This window comes from Saccoglossus kowalevskii, chromosome 17 (assembly GCF_978046115.1).
Source record: "Saccoglossus kowalevskii chromosome 17, keSacKowa6.1, whole genome shotgun sequence".
In the NCBI taxonomy this organism is placed as follows: Eukaryota; Metazoa; Hemichordata; class Enteropneusta; family Harrimaniidae; genus Saccoglossus; species Saccoglossus kowalevskii.
In genome coordinates this window covers 1584466-1609265 of record NC_140657.1, presented here as the reverse complement: position 1 = coordinate 1609265, position 24800 = coordinate 1584466, and the positions used below count along the sequence as shown (strand labels likewise).

Genomic DNA, 24800 nt, shown 5'->3' with positions numbered 1-24800 from the left:
TCTTATTCATGCTGATCCGTTTAGAGTTGTTTTTTTGCTGAAAGATACCCGTGTTCGCTTTTATTATCAAGATGTTTCAGAGATTACCAACAAGTTTTCATTACCAAGGCAGCATAATGCAGATGTTGGCTCTCCCATATATTGTTTGCATTTACACATTTTTCAGTCCAGTTTCTGAGCTAGGTGTAGTTCTTAATCTCCATTCCAAGACTACATGCTTCATGGACTAGAGAATTTTTATTTTTTAGTGACTGTTAACATTACATTTTAAACTTCAGTTAAAATTACACATAATTGTATTTATATGACCTTGTTAAATATTTCTGCCAATAATGAATGTCATTTAACATCAGCTATAAATACCAAAGTTATTCTGCAGGCAGCCATTTTGATCTAATAGTGTAATCGCAGTATGCCCACACAGCAGATAATGAAGGCGATTAAATACAACTGGTGATAAACACTAATGCACAACAAATTCAAATCTTAAACTTCTTTTATTATTAACATTTTGTTTGCTTAAAACTACATACAAAAAGGTCAGTTGTGTAAATACATATGTGAGAAGTTTTCAATAAATAGTGGAGATTGAAGTGTCATCTCCCACCACAATATTGACAGCTGATGCCATCTACTTGGGGTCGCAGGGAAATGTCAATGTGGTAGTTTTCAATTACTTTAACCCTGCTTAGCAGGGAATATTTGCTCCCTGAAGAAAAAAATTAAAATAAAATTGCTGAATAATTGGGCAGTATATTCTCACCATTTTTAACCTAAAATAATTCCAATTAAAAATAAATTCTGGAACTGAAAACAAAAAATATACATTTTCGAACATTTAAAAATGATGAAATCAAACCCTCCCCTCCCATAAAGTCAAAAATATCGGAAGATCTCCAAAATGGTTCAATTGTTTTACAGAATAGATAGAGTTCTGATGGATGTACAGCCACAAGTACAGTTCTCAGCAATTAACAATTGTCTTCATCTGCAACTGCTGCTTCCTCCTCCCAATTATCAAGAATTGTTGTTCGCACCAAGGCTTCTGTTACACGATATGGATCACAGTTAGATGATGGTCTACGATCTTCAAAATAGCCTTTTTTGTCTTCTCCAACCTGGATGATGAAATAAAAACATGTACAAAGTTTAATCAAGATAATGCATGAAAAACATAAAAAAAGTCTAGTGGTAAACATGTTTACAAGTCTAGGCAATCATTGATAAAGGAGGCATTGTATGCAAATTTTCATGTCCCACATGCATTGCCAGAAGTTTAAAACATGCCAGCAACTTTTGCATCAGGCATTTAGCAATCACCTCATAAGCAAAAGAACAGCATTGATATTAAAGTGATAAGTGTGAGGGAGACTCACCTGGCGAGGTATCCTTATACTTGCACCTCGATTAGCAATACCAGCTGAGAAGTCTGTAATATGCGAAGTTTCATGGAATCCTGTGAGCCGACGAGCGTTGTCCTCACCATCATTGGGATCATATAATTTAATATGTTGCATATGTCGCTTACTTAACTTTTCAATAGCATCTTCAATATACCTGAAAATAATTGAATGTAAATGTGTTTTATAAATTTTTTTTTATAAATGTTGTACAATTCCCATTAAAACACTTGTGGCCTTCAAAAATGTTCAGAGAAGTGGTAATAAGACTGTCACATACCTGATTCCATTATCTTCTCTCATTGCAAGCGTACTGTAGTTGGTATGGCAACCAGCTCCATTCCAGTCTCCAGGGATTGGCTTAGGATCCAAAGATGCAATAACACCAAAGTCTTCACAAACACGATGGAGTAAAAACCTAGCAATCCACAATTGATCACCCATTGCAATTCCCTCACAAGGTCCAATTTGGAACTCCCACTGCAATCAAAAATTAAACTGTTTTAAATCACAATGCTCATTTCAACAGTCTGCACTCCATTTCACACCACTACTATGGTTAATTACTACATTGTCATAGCACCTATTGTATCTCAACAATTGGCCAAATATAACACTACTAAATAGTACAATATTCACACCAAAGTTAATTGCATCTACTTTTAACTGCTCCCTCCATTTTAAAAATACTGTTGACAAGATGTAAATTACCTGGGCTGGCATAACTTCAGCATTGGTGCCACTGATTTCAAGGCCAGCATAAATACAAGCTCTATAATGTGCTTCCAAAATATCACGACCATATACTTTGTTAGCACCCACGGCACAATAATATGGACCTGCAATTAAAAAATAGGATTATAAAATCAACAGCCGCGTTTTTAGTTTTTAACGATTAAATATTTTAGGTGATTTCAATAACACCATGGTAAATCCACATTTACATCTGCCGTTTGTGACGCATCTCAAATTAAACAAGCAGCCTGTCGGCTGAGATAGCTCCGCTGTTAGCAATGCACATGGCAATTAAAGAACAGAAGATATCATTAGAAAATGAACAAATCTGAGAGAGGTCCACATGTAGTACCTATATGTATAATATATCAAAGCAATTGGACTTGCGGTTTTCAACAAGAAGTCGAAAATATCACTTTTTACCAAAAATTACAAAAATATTCATCAAAATTAGAGAATTAAAGATATCATCATGAAATGAACAAATCTGAGAGAGGTCCACATGTAGTACCTATATATGTAATATCAAAGCAATTGGACTTGCGGTTTTCAACAAGAAGTCGAAAATATCACTTTTTACCAAAAATTACAAAAATATTCACCGAAATTAGAGAATTAAAGATATCATTACAAAATGAACAAATCTGAGAGAGGTCCACATGTAGTACCTATATATGTAATATCAAAGCATTTGCACTTGCGGTTTTTAACAAGAAGTCGAAAATATCACTTTTTACCAAAAATTACAAAAATATTCACCAAAATTAGAGAATTAAAGATATCATTACAAAATGAACAAATCTGAGAGAGGTCCACATGTAGTACCTATATATGTAATATCAAAGCTATTGGACTTGCGGTTTTCAACAAGAGGTCGAAAATATCACTTTTTACCAAAAATTACAAAAATATTCACCAAAATTAGAGAATTGAAGATATCATTACAAAATGAACAAATCTGAGAGAGGTCGACATGTAGTACCTATATATGTAAATATCAAAGCAATTGGACTTGCGGTTTTCAACAAGAAGTCGAAAATATCACTTTTTACCAAAAATGACAAAAATATTCACCAAAATTAGAGAATTAAAGATATCATTACAAAATGAACAAATCTGAGAGAGGTTCACATGTAGTACCTATATATGTAATATCAAAGCAATTGCACTTGCGGTTTTCAACAAGAAGTCGAAAATATCACTTTTTACTAAAAATGACAAAAATATTCACCAAAATTAGAGAATTGAAGATATCATCATGAAATGAAGAAATCTGAGAGAGGTCTACCCAAGGTACATATACACCAAGTATCAAAGCATTCAGGCTTGTAGTTTTCAAGAAGAAGTCGAAAAAGTAAAACATTGACACGGACGACGACGACGGACAATCACTCATATGATAAGCTCCGCTCGACAAAGTCGACAGCGGAGCTAAAAAACAAAAACCGTATACTGCCAATTCAGTCTTACCTTGTGGGCCAGGATATCCCATCTTAGGCCAGCCAAATGGATGACCATCTTGGCTGAGCAGTGTGTATTCTTGTTCCATTCCAAACCATGGTATATCATGCTTCACTTTGTCCATCGACTTCTTGCATGACTGACGAAAGTTTGTTTCTAAAATTACAGAAAGATGGGATAAGTACAAACTACAACCACTTTGAGATAAATTTACAATTATCAAAATTATTAACGTCCAAGTGAAGAGAATTGTACATACCTGCTGGTCGTCTGTCGTATTTATACGTTTCACAGAGAACCAACTTATTGGGTGATAGTCTGAATGGATCTTCAAATAAAGCCACTGGATGTAAATACATGTCACTGTTGCTTCCTTCAGCTTGCCCTGTGCTTGAGCCATCGTAGTTCCAAACTGGCAACTCTGAAAGGTTAACAAAAAGATACTAGGAGTTATAAAACATGACAATTAGAAAGGTAGAACCAATTTTGCAATGTCAATTGCAGGAATTTACTAATTTGTGAAGGCACTTGACAGTTCAGACAATGAAGCAAATTCACACATTTCTACAGAATTGAATTTACACCTAAATTAAATTAGTGTCACTATTCTTAACTTGCAAATAATGTTTTTGTGCTGTACATTTTTGACTTTATTCTAAACGTTTAAAAAGTAGTCATCCTGGAAGTCAATCACACATACCTTCAGGGGACTTGGGTTCAAAATCCATGGTCCTCGATTTGCATCGGACTCCTTCTCCAGACCCATCTATCCATATGTACATACATTGTACTTTGTTTCTTTGTGGCAGTTGCATGTATCGGTGAAGCACACCTTTGTTAGTTGCTGCTGAATATGTAGACGCTGAACTTGAACTAGACATGGTTATTTCCGTATCTTACAATCTGTGGAGACAACAAATTAAGACATTAGGAGGCATACAAGGCATAACTAAATACTTTTACTCATGGTTGAAATGCGACATGCCTCTCAAATCTTGCCACTCTGAACATTCAACACAAACTATTGAGAAATGCGTTAACCCGCGATTTAATACAGCCCCAATACACAAAGAACAGAGGGTAACACGTCACTAAAACAGGAAACTAAGGATAACATGATGCATACTGAAAGAAAAACTTGGGAAAGTTACTACTATGACGCACCGAGCAATAGCGACCATGACAATTAACAGTACTAGCAAGATCACGACTTTGTACACTCAAAAACGGCTAGAAATTTTCTATGTACGAGCAACGTATTATTCCAGCTGACCCAACAGTATAAAACACTAGATAAACTGCCACGGTGGCAAACCGACTGTTTAATAGGAGGTCCCACCTAACCCGGTGACAACCAGTTTTGTTTATCGCCCATTCGCTGTTGAAGGTCACGAAACACAACAAATGCAAGTTTCCCGCCAAAATAACATTTAAGCAAAACAATTAAGACGACCTTGACTTGACAAATACCAAATTTGATGCAGTTGTGTTCGTAAATTCCTTCAGAATTTCCGGAAATACTAGTCTCTGAAGTAACGTATGGTGTTAGATGATTTTGTTGAACATTAACAGACCATGCGCCGTTGCGCCACAGCTACACTGTGCGTATTGAGCTGGCGACACGAGCTCAACATTGCATCAGCCAAAAAACAATCTTTGCCCGGACAAATAAAATGCTACAAGGGAGACCGAAGACAATCAACTGCTTGATTCAAACTCACCGTTAGTGAAAGATGGGCAAAAAGAGCAATTCTTCCGAGAAGCAAGAAAATAAAGACACTCCCCAGTAGGTAGCTTCTGTAAGAGTGATGGCAGTTTCCCCGTAAATTATTGTGGTCATGTGTTCACGTGTTAAAATCATTCACGACTAGCGTGATAGCCTCGTTCCGCAAAAATATATTACCATACAATTGTTGCCATGACAACAATATGTTAGCTATATACCACGCCAGTGATACAAAAGAATTATTTGAACGAGGCTGGACTCAGCATAAACGTGATTGGACGAGCTCATATGACGTTTCACGCGTTAAAATCTTGCCCGCGCTCGGTCACCGTTTCTCTGCGTGACAAAATTATAATGACAACAGAGCATGGTTCTGAAAACGCACTTCGGCGTGGATTTAGGAAAAATGCAGTTAGCCAAGGCTGAGACAGCCACAGAAAAACACGCACTGCTAGTTTATACTGCATGTTATACACCCATCCGGACTTTACACGTTTATAGTATATTTATTGACACTGACTTAGGAAAGTACAACAGTAAGGTCAAGACATGTGGGTATATCCAGGGACATATTTAAATATTTTGTACTAACTCTATTGTGTACTTGTGTAAGGCGGACGAAATTTGCGATCACCAATTAACACCATGGTCACCCCGATTCAGGATCACCATCGGGACCGCTATCTCTAGCTTGGCAGAACCTTTGTTTCTATGTCTGAGCTTTCGCCTCAGAATTATAATAGATTTCTTTACACTTACGGCTCTGTTTATTTTGCTGTAACACGTGGGCATAGCGTGCTCTGTTGTAACATTTCAATCGGAATTATCCTATGTCACAACATGGAACTAAAAAACAGTACAATAGTGACATAGACGATTGAATTTCCAAATCGATTGGTATTTTTAGGTTGAGGCATGCATTCTGATCTACCAAAATAGAATAGGGATTCACCGAAAACTCGTGTAATATTATGACTTTGACATTATTTACCTTGAATCGAACAAGGTCAAGCATGGAACTACGGGCTTTGTAGTTCCATGGGTCAAGTAACAAATGGTAGAATCACGGTTCTAGTAACAAAGAAAGAAGCAAAGAAAACAAAAAAACTACCAAAAACGTTAAAAACACATTGAGCGTGAAATGCATCAAAAAATTACTTCTATTCGTTTTCATTAAATACTCGCCAAGAAATATGATTGATCATCAACTGAGTTGTCATAGCAATCTAATTTTAGTATGCCTGCTTTTTTCAAACATTAGTAGGTGATCACTATACGCTATGTATTCATGTAGTTCATGTCTGTAACATTATTTAGAAACTTTTTTTTCATTTGAATTCCCTTTAAATAAATTGTTCGTAAATACAGAGATATATACTAGTATATTATTCTTATATTATTAGATTATTATAAAAACTTTAGCCATTGTGAATCCATATACATTTCAGACTCGGGGCATTCATTGATGTCCTCTCTATCGACACATCTGCACAGTGTAAATTGCACATATGCATACCGGCGGTACATTCAATATGCTCGTTATGAATACTGCAAATCGCAGCGTCAACGAGTTCCACCGAATAACTTGAGCCTCAGGCTGGTACAAGTATATGTATACATGGCAACAAATTACATTAAAAACAATAAGATTTGTCGTGAACATACATACCTACAGTGCACCACGTTTCATTTAATATATCGCCACAGGAATTCCAACGTTGCATATAGACTGGTAACAATGTATCGGTCACGGTGTTTTGAGGATGACTGAAACACTTTATGAAGGGGTGTTTAAATACTGCACGTGGGGGATAATAATAATAACACTGACACGTGATAATGACACGTAAAAGGCACACTGTGTGCATTACTCATAATATGTCGTAGCCACAACGTGATTGGTCGAGGGACGCTACGTCACTGCTTTCCCGGGTGCGAGGTGATTGATGACGTCATGGAAGATTCTTGAAAAGATCTAAGACTAATGACTTTATGAAAATGTCCCTTTGAAAAAAATCACATGAGAAGACTTTTATTTCCTGTCAACACTGACGCAATTGCTTTTGTACAAATGTAAACAAAAAGAAGATTCGCGGTTTCGATTTTGTTACGTCTGAAATGGTAAAATAATACTAATGACTGTTACATTGCTGAAATGGAAACCTTTAAGATATAATTAGAAGATATAAAGTTATGACATCATCTATATAGAGATTGTCAATGAAATTGTAACATTACTATCACGTGAGCTACAAATGCACACATTTCAATACACATGATGGAAACGGGAGTAAAGTAGCACGACTTTCGCATTATTTCTGACCAATTCATCGATTTCTTGGTTGTTCACGTGACGAATGGATGATAAGTCAGCTTTTATTGATTTACCGTGCATTGCGTTGTCAATGAGTGAATAGTATACCAAATACGTCATTAGCACCACCGATATCACAGTTATTTCAGTTCGTTCACCTCAACTCGATTCAAACGTCTAATAAAAAATAAATAAAAATATTTTATGCTTAAAGTATTTCTGAGATTCTATTATATGTATTAAAATTGATGAAGGGGCTCTTATTTGTCTCATCGAGCTACTCAGTCGAGACGGTTGTGTTGGAAAAACTAAATGACACCCCCCCCCATTAGAAATAACAGAAAATCACAATAAAAATGAACATCATATGCTACAATCAAGAATGTATTACTTGTATTGTTTATTTCAACAAATGTATTGACACTAAGTGATATATTCCAAATATAAGCACTAAAATATTATAAACAGATAAGATAGAACCCTGCTCTACGGATTTCTAAAGATACGACACTGTAACACACACAAATGATATTATTGAATTAATATAAACGATGAACATTTTCACGCGGTTTATGATCAACTTTTTTAAAAATTGGGTAACTTTGAGATATTTTAAATAATTGTGTTTGATATCACATCTTAAAGTAAATTAGAGAATAATTTATCTTAATATAACCGTATAAGTACGATGACACCATGTGCACCTGATTTACAAGCACACAAGTTAGTCTAACTTGAACGTTTTCATTAAATCGTCGAACAAATATTTGTATATTTTACAGAGCTATTTTATGAAAATTTTATTCCATTAGTGTCTTTTAATATGTGATATCAAACAAAATGATTTAAACACACTTAAGAATATCCAAGGCGTTCCCCATTGCTCAGTCTTTAAAATGAATGAAAATCTTATTTTTTTCAAACTGACAATGAACATTAATTGTCCAGTATCCCGACATTTTTCAGCATTTTCGCGTAAAAATGGCGAAACTGCAACTTCCAATAGGACCATGTCAACATAGTCTAAAGTGTTCATGGGTTAACCACACTCGATCACATCGACTATAAACACTACATAATATGATATGATAACAAACTAAGACATTATATGTTATTATTGGGAATATATGGCCCAGTAATCTGTAACCATTCTCAATTTGGTCATTTTTTTATTTAAACTTTAACCTTTGTCACCCAGTTTTAGGTGGAGAATGTCGACGATGACAATGACAGATTGAGACAGTTTGCTAACAATACTATCTTCTTGTATTGAAATACTCATGGACCAAGATGTCACTCATCACAGTGTAAATGAATACAGTTTGATAATTGTGTATGATAATGTACGTATTTTACTAGTAATCATTTTATTTTTCCGATTGTATGTAAATTAGTCTTCCTGTACATATAATTTGCATAATATTACATGAATCAAACTGTACATATACTGTGTTCCAGATATAACATGCCCTTCACACGATATTCTAACCACTTCAATAGGAATAAACAAGGGTTATATCAGTGAAAATCATGGCAATCAGATGGTTAAAAATCGATGAAGAAGCATTCTGAAATATAGCTATATTAAAAAGACAATTAATTACTAGTAAAATACAGTCAAAAATATGAATTGGTTCAAGCTGTCAACTTGGGTGGAATTGTATCGGAGGGGTACGTGGTCGCATCATGATACATACAAGAGAAGCTCGCAAAAAAACAGAAATGACCTTTCCTGCCATTTTAAATGCAATATGAACGAAAACATGCAGTTTAGTATTGTTGCTTGACACTGTATGCGGATGAATACACTGGACTATGATGATTTAGCATGAATTGAAAAACCTGTTATTGTAGCATATATCTGAGTGTTCATCCCCGATTGAAATTACCTAATACTATTGCACTTGTTGTTTTGGTACGTACAATAAAAACACTGCACATGCGTATTATTGGTTTCGATTTTTCTTTTTACTGTTTTGTGCCCCGTAAACGCAACAGTTTTAATTAATGGTAAATCAACCAAATATATATTTTCGTTCATATTGTATCTTTAATCCGCAACACGATATTTACCGTGACCGCTGGCATAAATCTCTTATGGAAATCACGTCCTATCCTGTAATTGAATTGAATAGTAGTTTTGTTTTGTAGTAGTTTTTCATATCTAGAATACAAATTGGTGAATAGTAGATATATCTCTAATACAGTCAACCAATTATACATAGCGATATGTATCCATTACTTCCAATTCCACAGCGGTCAAGACGACAAACTAATTTGCGGTGATTACCGATACTACTATTACCGCTGACAAGCTACCATAAGTGAAATTATTTTGTCAAAAATCGACGACAAAGATTAAACTTCAGATCTGTGAACTATACTTTTTAATTAATAACATATTGTAACCATGTTAGAATTATGAATTTACAGCACAACATACTTTTATTACTGTAATTGACAATAAATCCCCTGGATTGTCACATTATTTGAAATTGACGATGTGGATAATGTTATTCATCCAACGCAATAAAAATCACCAAATCTAAAATTAATTCCTGTTTCTTTGACGCAAATCGTTAATAAGTTTTCTTACGTTTGGATCTGTGCCAAAATAATGTGAATGAAAATGAAAGTCTTTCTCAAACTAGCACGTGTACGACGAGTGTTCAACTGTTCACGCAGTCGGCGAGTGTCACGTGAATGCAAGGCCAGAATACTCATTAACATAACATTATATTTCCGTAAATAAACGATGTCACGTGTGAATGTTGTGATCGGAAAATGCCGGGTGGTCCGTGAGCGAAGTAAAATTGAATCGAATACAATAGATCAATGTCGCAACAGGTCAAGGCAAAGTATATGTATGGTTCGGTGTTTAGAGAATGTATATGTAATATATACGACCTATGTAGCATGATGGTTGATAAAAATACCATTGGTGGTGAAAGAGGGAATCAATTCTAAGAATGGAAAATTATGTACCCTACTACATACCTATCCTCAATATTAGATCAAATAATAATGTCGACAATCTACACAATTAATGGGTATAGTAAACAAAATATATCAGGAATTGCGGTTCTTCATAACCGTGATAAGATACGTGACGTCAAAATTCCCACTTTCAACCCACGCTGTCTACGCATGACACGAACATGTCCCCATGCATCGGTCTCGCAGTCTGATTGTCAATAGATATTACACAAATGTAATCAAACTTGTTGGAGAATTTATACACAGCTCGTTCTTAATGAGAAACGAGAAAGATACTTAACAAAAACACTAAAATCTATCATTTATTATTTGCTATAGTTATTTTGTTTTTTAATATCTTACTTTTGTTGCTATAAACTGATGGAAACACTGTATTTCTAAGGATGCAATAAATTATCTTTATTATTACAAGAGAACTGGTGATGGTTGTAGAACCATAACTGCCTCAGCTCAAAGATTGTTATGTAATACAAGGGAATGTGAAGGGAAATGTATTGTAATGTTACCTCTGTGTAATTTACAATATATCTGCATTAACCTTCACTGTGAAGGACAATATGGGAGTTGACTTAAATGACTGGTAAAAGCAAGGCTGGTCAAATTTTGCGAAATAGTAGTTAGAATTTCGAAGACACGCAATCGACACATTGTGGGATATCAAAATATGAATGATAAACAGCAAGTGATATTTCCAGAGATGTAGTTGGAATTGAAGCAAAAGAGGTGACCTATTAATCCATGAAACATACTCACACATATCCATACATATCATCCTGTCTTATTGTGTGTGGACAAAGCTGTCATGCACACAATCGGGAAAAATATGTTATTACTGTAAATAATTATGAACAATAAAAACTTAAATTTAGAAAAACTATGAACTATTAATAAGGAAAATATGTGATTTGCTGTACATTTTCCATAAAATTATTACAAGTCCCAGAAGTACATACGAGTCGTCAAAACGTACAGTTTGGTGACAGTTGGAAATGATACCAAGATTTAAAGCGCGGTGGTCGTCGCGCAGCACGTGTTCGAATTTCATGTAAATAAACAATGTATTTTACATTTACAAGTAAAAACTAAAGTGACTGTGAAATAAAAGGTTGGTTTTAAATATTAAATATCATGAAATTTGGATGTAATAACTGAACTGGTATGAAAGGGCAGAAAATTTAGCCGGAATGCAAGATCAGAATCCGGGGTCAAAATACATCCATTAAGGCGGTTGCAAAGTGTCAACAACTGGATGAGGTGAAAGACTTCGTTTGCAGTTTGTGTGAATGGCCGAGGAGAAACATTCATGCAAATTCTGTGCTTCAGTAACAATATTTGCTACTTTGTTGTGCAATGGAAATTAATACAAGAAATTCTGCCTAAAGACATGTCCTTTTAGTAAACAAAACAACCTTGGGACGTTTATCTTGTGAAATTGAGAAGACAAAAAGGTTATTTTGATTATTTGAAGATGAAAACTGCTGCTTTATGGAAGAGCAAAGTTCAATGTCATTGGCACAGTAATGACGTTTTTCCAAAATTATTTTACAGATCCAAAGACTTTTCACTCCCATCATGCAATCTCCCATAGTACTTCCGCAGACACAGCGGCGATCGCCAACATATCTACAAATAACCTCGCTCTCAGGAGCTGAGGAATTAGCAGTCTATTTCCTCTAAAAAAGAGAAATGACTCGCAATATTTTAAGTTCATAGGTCAAATACCACTTTGAATAATCATGCCATCTATTTTAAGATGGCATAATTATTCAAAGTGATATTTGACCTATGAACAAGGTCACATACGCAGGACCTGTGAAAGCAAGTGCCAAACACAATCATTTTAAATAGTGACAATTTGTTATTAATAATGAACATGTGAGTGATAGAGGGACTGTGATGCGACATACATGATAGTAGGAACATAAGCAACTTGAAGGAAATATTTTAGGATATGCCTTTAGTTGTAATCCTCATTTAAATTACTGCTGACCAAATACCCTGGAGGTTAATCTTTTGGCATCCATGCACATTGAAACATGGTTAATCTCAAATGAACTTTAAAAAAAAATTAAATGTGAAGCCGAAATAACTACCAAAACATTAAATTGTATTATGACAATCACAGTGATGATGCAAGGCAATACTGAGTTTAGCAATGAGCAGAAGGTTCTTTATAAAATATGCTTTTTTCAGCAGAAGGCAAGTTTTCATAATGGTATCTAACTTGTGCAACACGTCTACAAAATTCCTTTCTTGCATTTGGCATGTAAAATAATGAGGTTATTGCGAGGATACTGCAAAGTGTACAGTACAGCGGGTGTGTCGACCGATGCGACCACGTACTGTCCAAGTGCATACTTTGCAGTATCCTCATAATAACCTTATTTATTATACATCTTTTCCTCCCAGGAATACATCATCGAAATGCCAAAATCCAAAACGTTTAGAAAAGATTTAGTGAACATTTTCTTTTTTTGTGATGTCTGGTCAAACCCTGGGGGCAGCCATGTTTGTTTTAATTATTGGAGGATGCTTACGCTGTAATCGTTCTATATTTGGAATTAGCGTTTCCTAATATAGTTGGATGAAAAACCCAGTGCAATACCGCATATTATGACACACTAACTTATGGCATAACGGTGACAGATGTATAATAATATTCAATATTCAATGTCAAGTTCATGAAATACGCATCAGACTTCTAAGTTGTTCCCTGTATAATTTTTAGGACAACTATTTCACTCTGCTACCAGTGCATCTGACTAAACTTTGAACATCAAACAGTATGACATGATTTATTGTAGTGAAGATAATGAGTCATTAAATCGGTAAATAACACAATATGTAAAGTTTTCAGAAGTATAACTCACAACACAATAACTTTCAGACTTATCTTGATAATAGGCTACTCAAAAATGGAAGAGCTTTCCACTAGGTTTTGCCAATGATACATATTCTCGATGCAGATTGATAGATGTATTGTAATGGACATTGAAACTTGTAATTTGTAAATGTAATTTTGTAATTAGTGTTTCCTTTTAATCTTTTACTGTTAAAGCGGGGGAGTCATCTATCTCCTGTGCATGCGTCAGATGGCCATAGCGTGTCATTGTTTACAAACAAGTGTCTAACCATGAGCCTTTGTATTTTTAGAGTGTTGTTATTGTCGCTTGGGACTCAATTCCTGCGTGTGCGCAGGCGACGACCCCCTCACTTTAATCATTTTTATTGTCTTGTAGTATTAATGACCTCACAGCATTACTCTCCAAAGTCAGTTTTGTGTCAGTGTTGTGTTTGTTTTGATAAAACAATCTCACTGACCAAACTCAGAATTAACAAAATGACATTGTATGTATTGAAGAATATTTTTATTGAAAAGTGGTACAAATAAAATAGTTGACTACTATTTAGAGATTTCATAAAGATTACCTTGACTTACAAAATAGTTTTGTTTTGTGCTGGTGTCAAACATTCATGAAATGTTATTATTCAGGCATTTACTATGGTAACAAATCTCATCATATCTCAACATCTTTTTCAAAATAATTGAATGTAAGGAGTGAAAATGAAGAAAGAAATTCTTGTAAAATACATTTTAACCACTTTGTCATCTTCACAATGTCATGAGTGGTGGACAGATAGATGCTGGATATTGTAGATCTAACTGTCTAAACATCAATGCACACTTGTTTCTCTCAACCGAGTAACCAAGTTCACCATATATCTGTGCCTGAAAATAAAATCACATTATAAAAACATTGCACAAAGAGGAGCAGGTCAAAGGTTATTTGCAATGGAGGGTGCTATAAAACTTTGGTGAAATGTTTCAAAGTTATTTGTACATTTTAATTGAGAATCAAGTGAATGGTCAGAGGTGCATTCTACGCATAATTTATTGCATTCAAAGATGTTTCATTTCAAACTGCATGCACTCACAACATGATTTCTTGAATGCAAAGTAATTAGACAAATTCTTGTGGTATAAACATTTCAAACAATGTAATATTATTAACATATATCTAAAATATTATAACTTGCTATGGCCATATTGAAGAGAGTCTGTATAGTACTGGACTCTGATCAAAAATGTGTTTTACAACAATTGTTTGATTACTATTTCAGCTTGTAACAATAGAATCAGTAAATGTAAATCTACACTGTTGAATATTCAACAGGATTTTGCCACAGATTTACTAAGAAGATGACATTTTTCATTTCTCATGAATATATAATTTATGCAAATAAATTAATTTTTCAGCTAATCACCTTACTCCCCCAGACGACAAACATGCATTAATACGTGATTCAGTTCTGTGTTCATTATGAGCACTGATCAAATGAACATATTCACTCAGAATTGTAGACACATTATATTCACAAGAAAAATAGATTCCAAAATATAAAACACATCTAGGTTGTTATGATTATAACTGTACAGCTGTAAATCCCTGCAGACTGTGCAATAATACTAATATTGAATCTCAATATAGCCAATCACATGGCTAGATAGAGACTGAACATGTTATAAAAATTAATATAGAAATGTTATTTGAGAAGACATTCCTGCACAATCTGACCATTATCAAGATTTAACTTACCTGTATATACAATACTTCTTTTAGTTTAAACTGCACTTCTGTTTTCTGGAAACCAATGGCAATGTGATTGAGAACACTGATTGCTGATAGCAAAGCTGTCAATGAAAAAAAAATCATTCTGAGTAAATCTAATCCACCACACGGCAATGAGTTTATTCTGCAGCGTGTTTTAATGTTGGTTTGAAAACTTCCAAAGCATGCATTTTACTAAGAAATTATGAGATAAGATAGACAACTTTAAAGGGCAATGGTCGTTGCATCACATGTGCTAGAAATTGTCCCATTTGAGCAATTATGGTGATTATACATGTTGCACAGATCAATGACTATATTCAGGTAGGTAATTACTGTGGTGACTGGAACACAATATTTCAAGGTGTCAAATTCTATGCTTTGGTCAAAATTTATATTTGTGCTTGCCATTGAGAGAATGCACAGAATCAGTGGCAAAATGAATGTTCATCAACACAAAATTTCACACATGCATGTCGTGACGACTCACCGCCTTTTATTATTTATGAACAGTGATGTATACATTAATCAAATGTATTTCCACCAATAGCGTTACAGAATGCACTGAAAACGTAGCAAGGATTAATAATAATAATAATAATAACTTTATTACACTACTAAAAACCTTCAGAGGGTTTTTGTATGGTAAGGAACATAAAAACATACAATACATAAGAGATAAAAATAAAGTGTTAGTAAAATAAAAGAAAAAAATAAATTAATTACTTTCTGTGGTTTTAAAAATTGTGCTCTTTAAGTATTTTGCTAAAGCTATAGTATTCTCCATAATCTTTTTAAATATGGAATTCACATCCATTGTGTAAATATTTATTGCACACTCATCAAACAGTTTTTTTCTTTGTTCTATATAGCCAGTACAAAATAGCAGGAAATGTTTTTCATCTCCTAATGCTTTAGTGTTACATTTATTACAGTGTCTATTTTCTAATTCTATTTTGGGCTTTGTTCTTCTACCTAATTCTATTTCTAAGTTGTGGTCACTCAGACGGAATTTTGAAAGCATTTTCCTGAGGCTGAAATTTGAAATGTTTTGCAAATAATTTTCCATATTATAGCTTACTTTGAATAGTTTGTATGTTTTCAGTTTTGTTCCCCTATTTTCATTGGTTTCACTGAAATTTAGTTCTTCTCTCCATCTTTGAATATAAATCTCAGATAGTCTGAGTTTTACTTTTTTTAGTATTTGATTCCAATTTTCCATATTGTGATCATTTTTTATTTTAATTAGATCATGTCTCAGTGTAGCATTAATAGTCCTTACCCAGTTTGAATTAATTTTTATCATTTCATCCAGGGCTAATTTTAAAATGTGATTATCTGGCAGACTATATAGTCTATGGCAGTATTTAATTTGAGCCAAATTAATTTTTAATTTTACTGGTAACCTACCAAGTTCTGCTTTCAAACCACTAATTGGCGTCATTTTACTCACTCCTAGGATAAACCTGTAAAAATGACTGCAAACTTGCTCTAAACTGTTACTGTCAGTTGTGATTTCATTGGCCCAGATTTCTGCACCATACATGAGTATAGGTGAAATTAATTGGTCGAAAATTTTCAAACTAAGTGCTGGTGAGATTATTTTGTGGTTTAAGACTGTTTGTCTGATGCTGAAAAGAGCCTTCATTGATTTTTTTTTTTAACATAGATAAGTTTGTTTTAAATTTCTCATTTAGAGTAAATATTGCCCCTAAATAGCATCACAGAATGCACAGAAAACGTAGCAAGGATTAACAGCATCACAGAATGCACTGAAAACGTAGCAAGGATTAACAGCATCACAGAATGCACTGAAAATGTAGCAAGAATTAACAGCATCACAGAATGCACTGAAAACGTAGCAAGGATTAACAGCATCACAGAATACACTGAAAACGTAGCAAGGATTAACAGCATCACAGAATGCACTGAAAACGTAGCAAGGATTAATAGCATCACAGAATGCACTGAAAACGTAGCAAGGATTAACAGCATCACAGAATGCACTGAAAACGTAGCAAGGATTAACAGCATCACAGAATGCACTGAAAACGTAGCAAGGATTAACAGCATCACAGAATGCACTGAAAACGTAGCAAGGATTAACAGCATCACAGAATGCACTGAAAACGTAGCAAGGATTAACAGCATCACAGAATGCACTGAAAACGTAGCAAGGATTAACAGCATCACAGAATACACTGAAAACGTAGCAAGGATCAACAGCATCACAGAATGCACTGAAAACGTAGCAAGGATTAACAGCATCACAGAATGCACTGAAAACGTAGCAAGGATTAATAGCATCACAGAATGCACTGAAAACGTAGCAAGGATTAACAGCATCACAGAATGCACTGAAAACGTAGCAAGGATTAATAGCATCACAGAATGCACTGAAAACGTAGCAAGGATTAACAGCATCACAGAATGCAATGAAAACGTAGCAAGGATTAATAGCATCACAGAATGCACTGAAAACGTAGCAAGGATTAACAGCATCACAGAATGCACTGAAAACGTAGCAAGGATTAACAGCATCACAGAATGCACTGAAAAAGCAGCAAGGATTAATAGCATCACAGAATGCACTGAAAACGTAGCAAGGATTAACAGCATCACAGAATGCACTGAAAAAGCAGCAAGGATTAACAGCATCACAGAATGCACTGAAAACGTAGCAAGGATTAACAGCATCACAGAATGCACTGAAAACGTAGCAAGGATTAACAGCATCACAGAATGCACTGAAAAAGCAGCAAGGATTAACAGCATCACAGAATGCACTGAAAACGTAGCAAGGATTAACAGCATCACAGAATGCACTGAAAACGTAGCAAGGATTAACAGCATCACAGAATGCACTGAAATTGTAGCAAGGATTAACAGCATCACAGAATGCACTGAAAAAGCAGCAAGGATTAATAGCATCACAGAATACACTGAAAACGTAGCAAGGATTAACAGCATCACAGAATGCACTGAAAACGTAGCAAGGATTAACAGCATCACAGAATGCACTGAAAACGTAGCAAGGATTAATAGCATCACAGAATGCACTGAAAACGTAGCAAGGATTAACAGCATCACAGAATGCACGGAAAACGTAGCAAGGATTAACAGCATCACAGAATGCACTGAAAACGTAGCAAGGATTAATAGCATCACAGAATACAGTGAAAACGTAGCAAGGATTAATAGCATCACAGAATGCACTGAAAACGTAGCAAGGATTAATAGCATCACAGAATACAGTGAAAAAGCAGCAAGGATTAACAGCATCACAGAATGCACTGAAAACGTAGCAAGGATTAATAGCATCACAGAATGCACTGAAAACGTAGCAAGGATTAACAGCATCACAGAATGCACTGAAAACGTAGCAAGGATTAACAGCATCACAGAATGCACTGAAAACGTAGCAAGGATTAATAGCATCACAGAATGCACTGAAAACGTAGCAAGGATTAACAGCATCACAGAATGCACTGAAAACGTAGCAAGGATTAATAGCATCACAGAATGCACTGAAAACGTAGCAAGGATTAACAGCATCACAGAATGCACTGAAAACGTAGCAAGGATTAATAGCATCACAGAATGCACTGAAAACGTAGCAAGGATTAATAGCATCACAGAATGCACTGAAAACGTAGCAAGGATTAACAGCATCACAGAATGCACTGAAAACGTAGCAAGGATTAACAGCATCACAGAATGCACTGAAAACGTAGCAAGGATTAACAGCATCACAGAATGCACTGAAAACGTAGCAAGGATTAACAGCATCACAGAATGCACTGAAAACGTAGCAAGGATTAACAGCATCACAGAATGCACTGAAAACGTAGCAAGGATTAACAGCATCACAGAATACACTGAAAACGTAGCAAGGATCAACAGCATCACAGAATGCACTGAAAACGTAGCAAGGATTAACAGCATCACAGAATGCACTGAAAACGTAGCAAGGATTAATAGCATCACAGAATGCACTGAAAACGTAGCAAGGATTAACAGCATCACAGAATGCACTGAAAACGTAGCAAGGATTAATAGCATCACAGAATGCACTGAAAACGTAGCAAGGATTAACAGCATCACAGAATGCACTGAAAACGTAGCAAGGATTAATAGCATCACAGAATGCACTGAAAACGTAGCAAGGATTAACAGCATCACAGAATGCACTGAAAACGTAGCAAGGATTAACAGCATCACAGAATGCACTGAAAAAGCAGCAAGGATTAATAGCATCACAGAATGCACTGAAAACGTAGCAAGGATTAACAGCATCACAGAATGCACTGAAAAAGCAGCAAGGATTAACAGCATCACAGAATGCACTGAAAACGTAGCAAGGATTAACAGCATCACAGAATGCACTGAAAACGTAGCAAGGATTAACAGCATCACAGAATGCACTGAAAAAGCAGCAAGGATTAACAGCATCACAGAATGCACTGAAAACGTAGCAAGGATTAACAGCATCACAGAATGCACTGAAAACGTAGCAAGGATTAACAGCATCACAGAATGCACTGAAATTGTAGCAAGGATTAACAGCATCACAGAATGCACTGAAAAAGCAGCAAGGATTAATAGCATCACAGAATACACTGAAAACGTAGCAAGGATTAACAGCATCACAGAATGCACTGAAAACGTAGCAAGGATTAACAGCATCACAGAATGCACTGAAAACGTAGCAAGGATTAATAGCATCACAGAATGCACTGAAAACGTAGCAAGGATTAACAGCATCACAGAATGCACGGAAAACGTAGCAAGGATTAACAGCATCACAGAATGCACTGAAAACGTAGCAAGGATTAATAGCATCACAGAATACAGTGAAAACGTAGCAAGGATTAATAGCATCACAGAATGCACTGAAAACGTAGCAAGGATTAATAGCATCACAGAATACAGTGAAAAAGCAGCAAGGATTAACAGCATCACAGAATGCACTGAAAACGTAGCAAGGATTAATAGCATCACAGAATGCACTGAAAACGTAGCAAGGATTAACAGCATCACAGAATGCACTGAAAACGTAGCAAGGATTAACAGCATCACAGAATGCACTGAAAACGTAGCAAGGATTAATAGCATCACAGAATGCACTGAAAACGTAGCAAGGATTAACAGCATCACAGAATGCACTGAAAACGTAGCAAGGATTAATAGCATCACAGAATGCACTGAAAACGTAGCAAGGATTAACAGCATCACAGAATGCACTGAAAACGTAGCAAGGATTAATAGCATCACAGAATGCACTGAAAACGTAGCAAGGATTAACAGCATCACAGAATGCACTGAAAACGTAGCAAGGATTAACAGCATCACAGAATGCACTGAAAAAGCAGCAAGGATTAATAGCATCACAGAATGCACTGAAAACGTAGCAAGGATTAACAGCATCACAGAATGCACTGAAAACGTAGCAAGGATTAACAGCATCACAGAATGCACTGAAAAAGCAGCAAGGATTAATAGCATCACAGAATGCACTGAAAACGTAGCAAGGATTAACAGCATCACAGAATGCACTGAAAACGTAGCAAGGATTAACAGCATCACAGAATGCACTGAAAAAGCAGCAAGGATTAACAGCATCACAGAATGCACTGAAAACGTAGCAAGGATTAACAGCATCACAGAATGCACTGAAAACTTAGCAAGGATTAACAGCATCACAGAATGCACTGAAAACGTAGCAAGGATTAACAGCATCACAGAATGCACTGAAAACGTAGCAAGGATTAATAGCATCACAGAATGCACTGAAAACGTAGCAAGGATTAACAGCATCACAGAATGCACTGAAAACGTAGCAAGGATTAACAGCATCACAGAATGCACTGAAAACGTAGCAAGGATTAATAGCATCACAGAATGCACTGAAAACGTAGCAAGGATTAATAGCATCACAGAATACAGTGAAAAAGCAGCAAGGATTAATAGCATCACAGAATACAGTGAAAAAGCAGCAAGGATTAATAGCATCACAGAATGCACTGAAAACGTAGCAAGGATTAATAGCATCACAGAATGCACTGAAAACGTAGCAAGGATTAATAGCATCACAGAATACAGTGAAAACGTAGCAAGGATTAACAGCATCACAGAATACAGTGAAAAAGCAGCAAGGATTAACAGCATCACAGAATGCACTGAAAACGTAGCAAGGATTAACAGCATCACAGAATACAGTGAAAACGTAGCAAGGATTAATAGCATCACAGAATACAGTGAAAAAGCGGTTTAATTGTGTAAAATAGAAATGAGCAAGCTCATTACCATATTCAAAAACTGTACATGTACAATATAAGCAGCCAAAATCAAACATGATTTGAAACATGTATATATGTGATTTATTTTTACAATGAATCACTGTGCACTGCACATATGTAAGGCCAAAAATAATTCAAAAATTTATGACAATGATGCAGTAACACGGTTTTAATTTTTTTTTTTACATATTTAGATCATTTCTTACCACAACTATTCAATGTATTAAATTTTGATTTTTTATACTACTATATTAAAAGTTCATATTAACTAAACAAAACGTACATCCTCTGAAACAAAAAAACTAAAATTTACCCATTCTAACATATGTGGAGCAGTTTTCTATGTGAGGTGCAATTTTTAAACTGATGTGTTCAATGATGAAAAGCACATACGCTAGAGTAAATATGTGTTTATTTACTGAACACAACAAGGTTGACATGTATTATATGATTATACCAGATGTCATCATAGTTACCTTCTTTTCTTTTGTCAGTTTTCTGAGGTTTGGTACAAGCCAATTGACACTTTGCCAAAAGAAGTTGAACAGAACATTTGTCATATTCAGAACCTAGAAAAAACAGAACAAATTAATTTTAATATTTTGACAATTTTCATTTTATTTAGGAAATCTAAACAGTCACATTGATATGTGTCAATTAAATATTTACACATTATTAACTGACATATAATATTGCATCCAACGCCACAACATTTCAGTTGTCATGCCAACAGTGCTAGTGGTCATATCAAGTGTTGAAGTTTATACATATTTCCACCCTATTAAAAATGACAGTTTAGTACTGTTGAAGACAAATCTCACATCTGCTGGGCCCATCAATAAACAGGCTGATAAAAAACAATTGTGAGACCATGATAGGGTACCGGTAATAATATTTAATGAATGACATGTGCTACGTTTAAACGACAACATTTCATCAAAGCCCTACAACTTGATACAGCAAAAATGGTTGTGCAAACGCGTTCGGCTCAAGCGCAAGTTCAAGGGATAAACTCTGATAGGATTGGGCTCTGACATGGCTCCGACCGTGTATACATCAAGGTCCAACTATCGAGCCGAAATCACACCCTCAGTCTTCTTCAAGTGTTCTCTTATTTCACTTATGTCGGAGACAACATCATTTCCTATTTTTACGTAATTTCTGGCTTTAGGTACGCGCCCTAATATCTATTTGGCAGAGTAAAGAAATACTGTTAATTGATTGGAGGAGCAGTAGTTCAGCTCAGATTCAATGCTGCTGCATAAATGTAACAATGGATGCATGTGTTATTTACAATTGGGTTACAGATTTGACAATCAATAACAAACCTTTAAATGAACTAACTTACCATGTGCTAACACCTGGGTTATTGATTTGTCAACCAATGACAATGCTTGGTGAGGTAGACTAAGCAGAAGCTAAAGAAAAACAATAACATTATTGAAATTATTTGTCAAGACGATTGTATGGTAAAGGGTTATCAAAGACCCAGCAGCTGCAGGTGACTGCATGGGGAAGAGTTAGCAGAGACTCTGCAGCTGCAGGTGACTGTATGGTGAAGGGTTAGCAGAGATCCAGTAGCTGAAGGTGACTGCATGGTGAATGGTTAGCAGAGACCCAGCAGCTGCAGGTGACTGTATGGTGAAGGGTTAGCAGAGACCCAATAGCTGAAGGTAACTGCATGGTGAAGGGTTAGCAGAGACCCAGCAGCTGCAGGTGACTGCATGGTGAAGAGTTAGCAGAGACCCAGCAGCTGCAGGTGACTGTATGGTGAAGGGTTATCAAAGACCCAGCAGCTGCAGGTGACTGTATGGTGAAGGGTTAGCAGAGACCCAGCAGCTGCAGGTGACTGCATAGTGAAGGGTTAGCAGAGACCCAGTAGCTGAAGGTAACTGCATGGTGGAGGGTTAGCAGAGACCCAGTAGCTGCAGGTGACTGCATGGTGAAGGTTTAGCAGAGACCCAGTAGCTGCAGGTGACTGCATGGGGAAGAGTTAGCAGAGACTCTGCAGCTGCAGGTGACTGTATGGTGAAGGGTTAGCAGAGATCCAGTAGCTGAAGGTGACTGCATGGTGAATGGTTAGCAGAGACCCAGCAGCTGCAGGTGACTGTATGGTGAAGGGTTAGCAGAGACCCAATAGCTGAAGGTAACTGCATGGTGAAGGGTTAGCAGAGACCCAGCAGCTGCAGGTGACTGCATGGTGAAGGGTTAGCAGAGACCCAGTAGCTGCAGGTGACTGTATGGTGAAGGGTTAGCAGAGACCCAATAGGTGAAGGTAACTGCATGGTGAAGGGTTAGCAGAGACCCAGTAGCTGAAGGAAACTGCATGGTGAAGGGTTATCAAAGACCCAGCAGCTGCAGGTGACTGCATGGTGAAGAGTTAGCAGAGACCCAGCAGCTGCAGGTGACTGTATGGTGAAGGGTTATCAAAGACCCAGCAGCTGCAGGTGACTGCATGGTGAAGGGTTAGCAGAGATCCAGCAGCTGCAGGTGACTGCATAGTGAAGGGTTAGCAGAGACCCAGCAGCTGAAGGTAACTGCATAGTGAAGGGTTATCAAAGACCCAGCAGCTGCAGGTGACTGCATGGTGAATGGTTAGCAGAGACCCAGCAGCTGCAGGTGACTGCATGGTGAATGGTTAGCAGAGACCCAGCAGCTGCAGGTGACTGCATGGTGAAGGGTTAGCAGAGACCCAGCAGCTGCAGGTGACTGCATGGTGAAGGGTTTGTAGAGACCCAGCAGCTGCAGGTGACTGCATGGTGAAGGTTTAGCAGAGGCCCAGTAGCTGCAGGTGACTGCATAGTGAAGGGTTAGCAGAGGCCCAGTAGCTGCAGGTGACTGCATAGTGAAGGGTTATCAGAGACCCAGTAGCTGCAGCTGACTGCATGGTGAAGGGTTAGCAGAGACCCAGTAGCTGAAGGCGACTGCATAGTGAAGGGTTAGCAGAGACCCAGTAGCTGCAGGTGACTGCATGGTGAAGGGTTAGCAGAGACCCAGCAGCTGCAGGTGACTGCATGGTGAATGGTTAGCAGAGACTCGGCAACTGCAGGTGACTGCATGGTGAAGGGTTAGCAGAGACCCAGCAGCTGCAGGTGACTGCATAGTGAAGGGTTAGCAGAGACCCAGCAGCTGCAGGTGACTGCATGGTGAATGGTTAGCAGAGACTCGGCAACTGCAGGTGACTGCATGGTGAAGGGTTATCAAAGACCCAGCAGCTGCAGGTGACTGCATGGTGAAGGGTTAGCAGAAACCCAAGCC

At 36.6% G+C, this 24800-nt stretch overlaps 2 protein-coding genes across 4 annotated transcripts in view; both read right to left on the bottom strand.

Moving 5' to 3' along the window:
* Nucleotides 1-478: 478 nt before the first annotated feature.
* On the bottom strand, nucleotides 479-7091 carry LOC100376272 (glutamine synthetase-like). 3 transcript variants are annotated; one of them, XM_006818104.3, is made up of 8 exons: nucleotides 6992-7091; nucleotides 4297-4499; nucleotides 3856-4017; nucleotides 3606-3752; nucleotides 2112-2239; nucleotides 1681-1880; nucleotides 1377-1557; nucleotides 479-1118 (listed from the first exon to the last, which is right to left on the bottom strand). In XM_006818104.3, exons 2-8 carry the CDS (start codon nucleotides 4475-4477, stop codon nucleotides 972-974), a joined length of 1146 nt encoding a protein of 381 aa, XP_006818167.1. In that variant the 5' UTR covers nucleotides 4478-4499; nucleotides 6992-7091; the 3' UTR covers nucleotides 479-971. The 3 variants fall into 3 exon arrangements, with proteins under 3 accessions (XP_006818167.1, XP_006818166.1, XP_085348287.1); XM_006818103.3 differs by lacking the exon at nucleotides 6992-7091 and adding an exon at nucleotides 5318-5458; XM_085492161.1 differs by lacking the exon at nucleotides 6992-7091 and adding an exon at nucleotides 4761-4874.
* A 6888-nt stretch (nucleotides 7092-13979) lies between these two features.
* The window catches only part of LOC102806345 (anaphase-promoting complex subunit 5-like), a 47968-nt gene continuing 37147 nt past the window's right edge, over nucleotides 13980-24800 (bottom strand). Inside the window, exons 16-19 of the mRNA XM_085492540.1 lie at nucleotides 22891-22960; nucleotides 22019-22111; nucleotides 15232-15326; nucleotides 13980-14363 (exon numbers count right to left, since the gene is read on the bottom strand). Of these exons, the coding sequence (XP_085348666.1) occupies nucleotides 14247-14363; nucleotides 15232-15326; nucleotides 22019-22111; nucleotides 22891-22960 (375 nt within the window). The 3' untranslated portion in view covers nucleotides 13980-14246. The remainder of the gene's footprint in view (nucleotides 14364-15231; nucleotides 15327-22018; nucleotides 22112-22890; nucleotides 22961-24800) is intronic.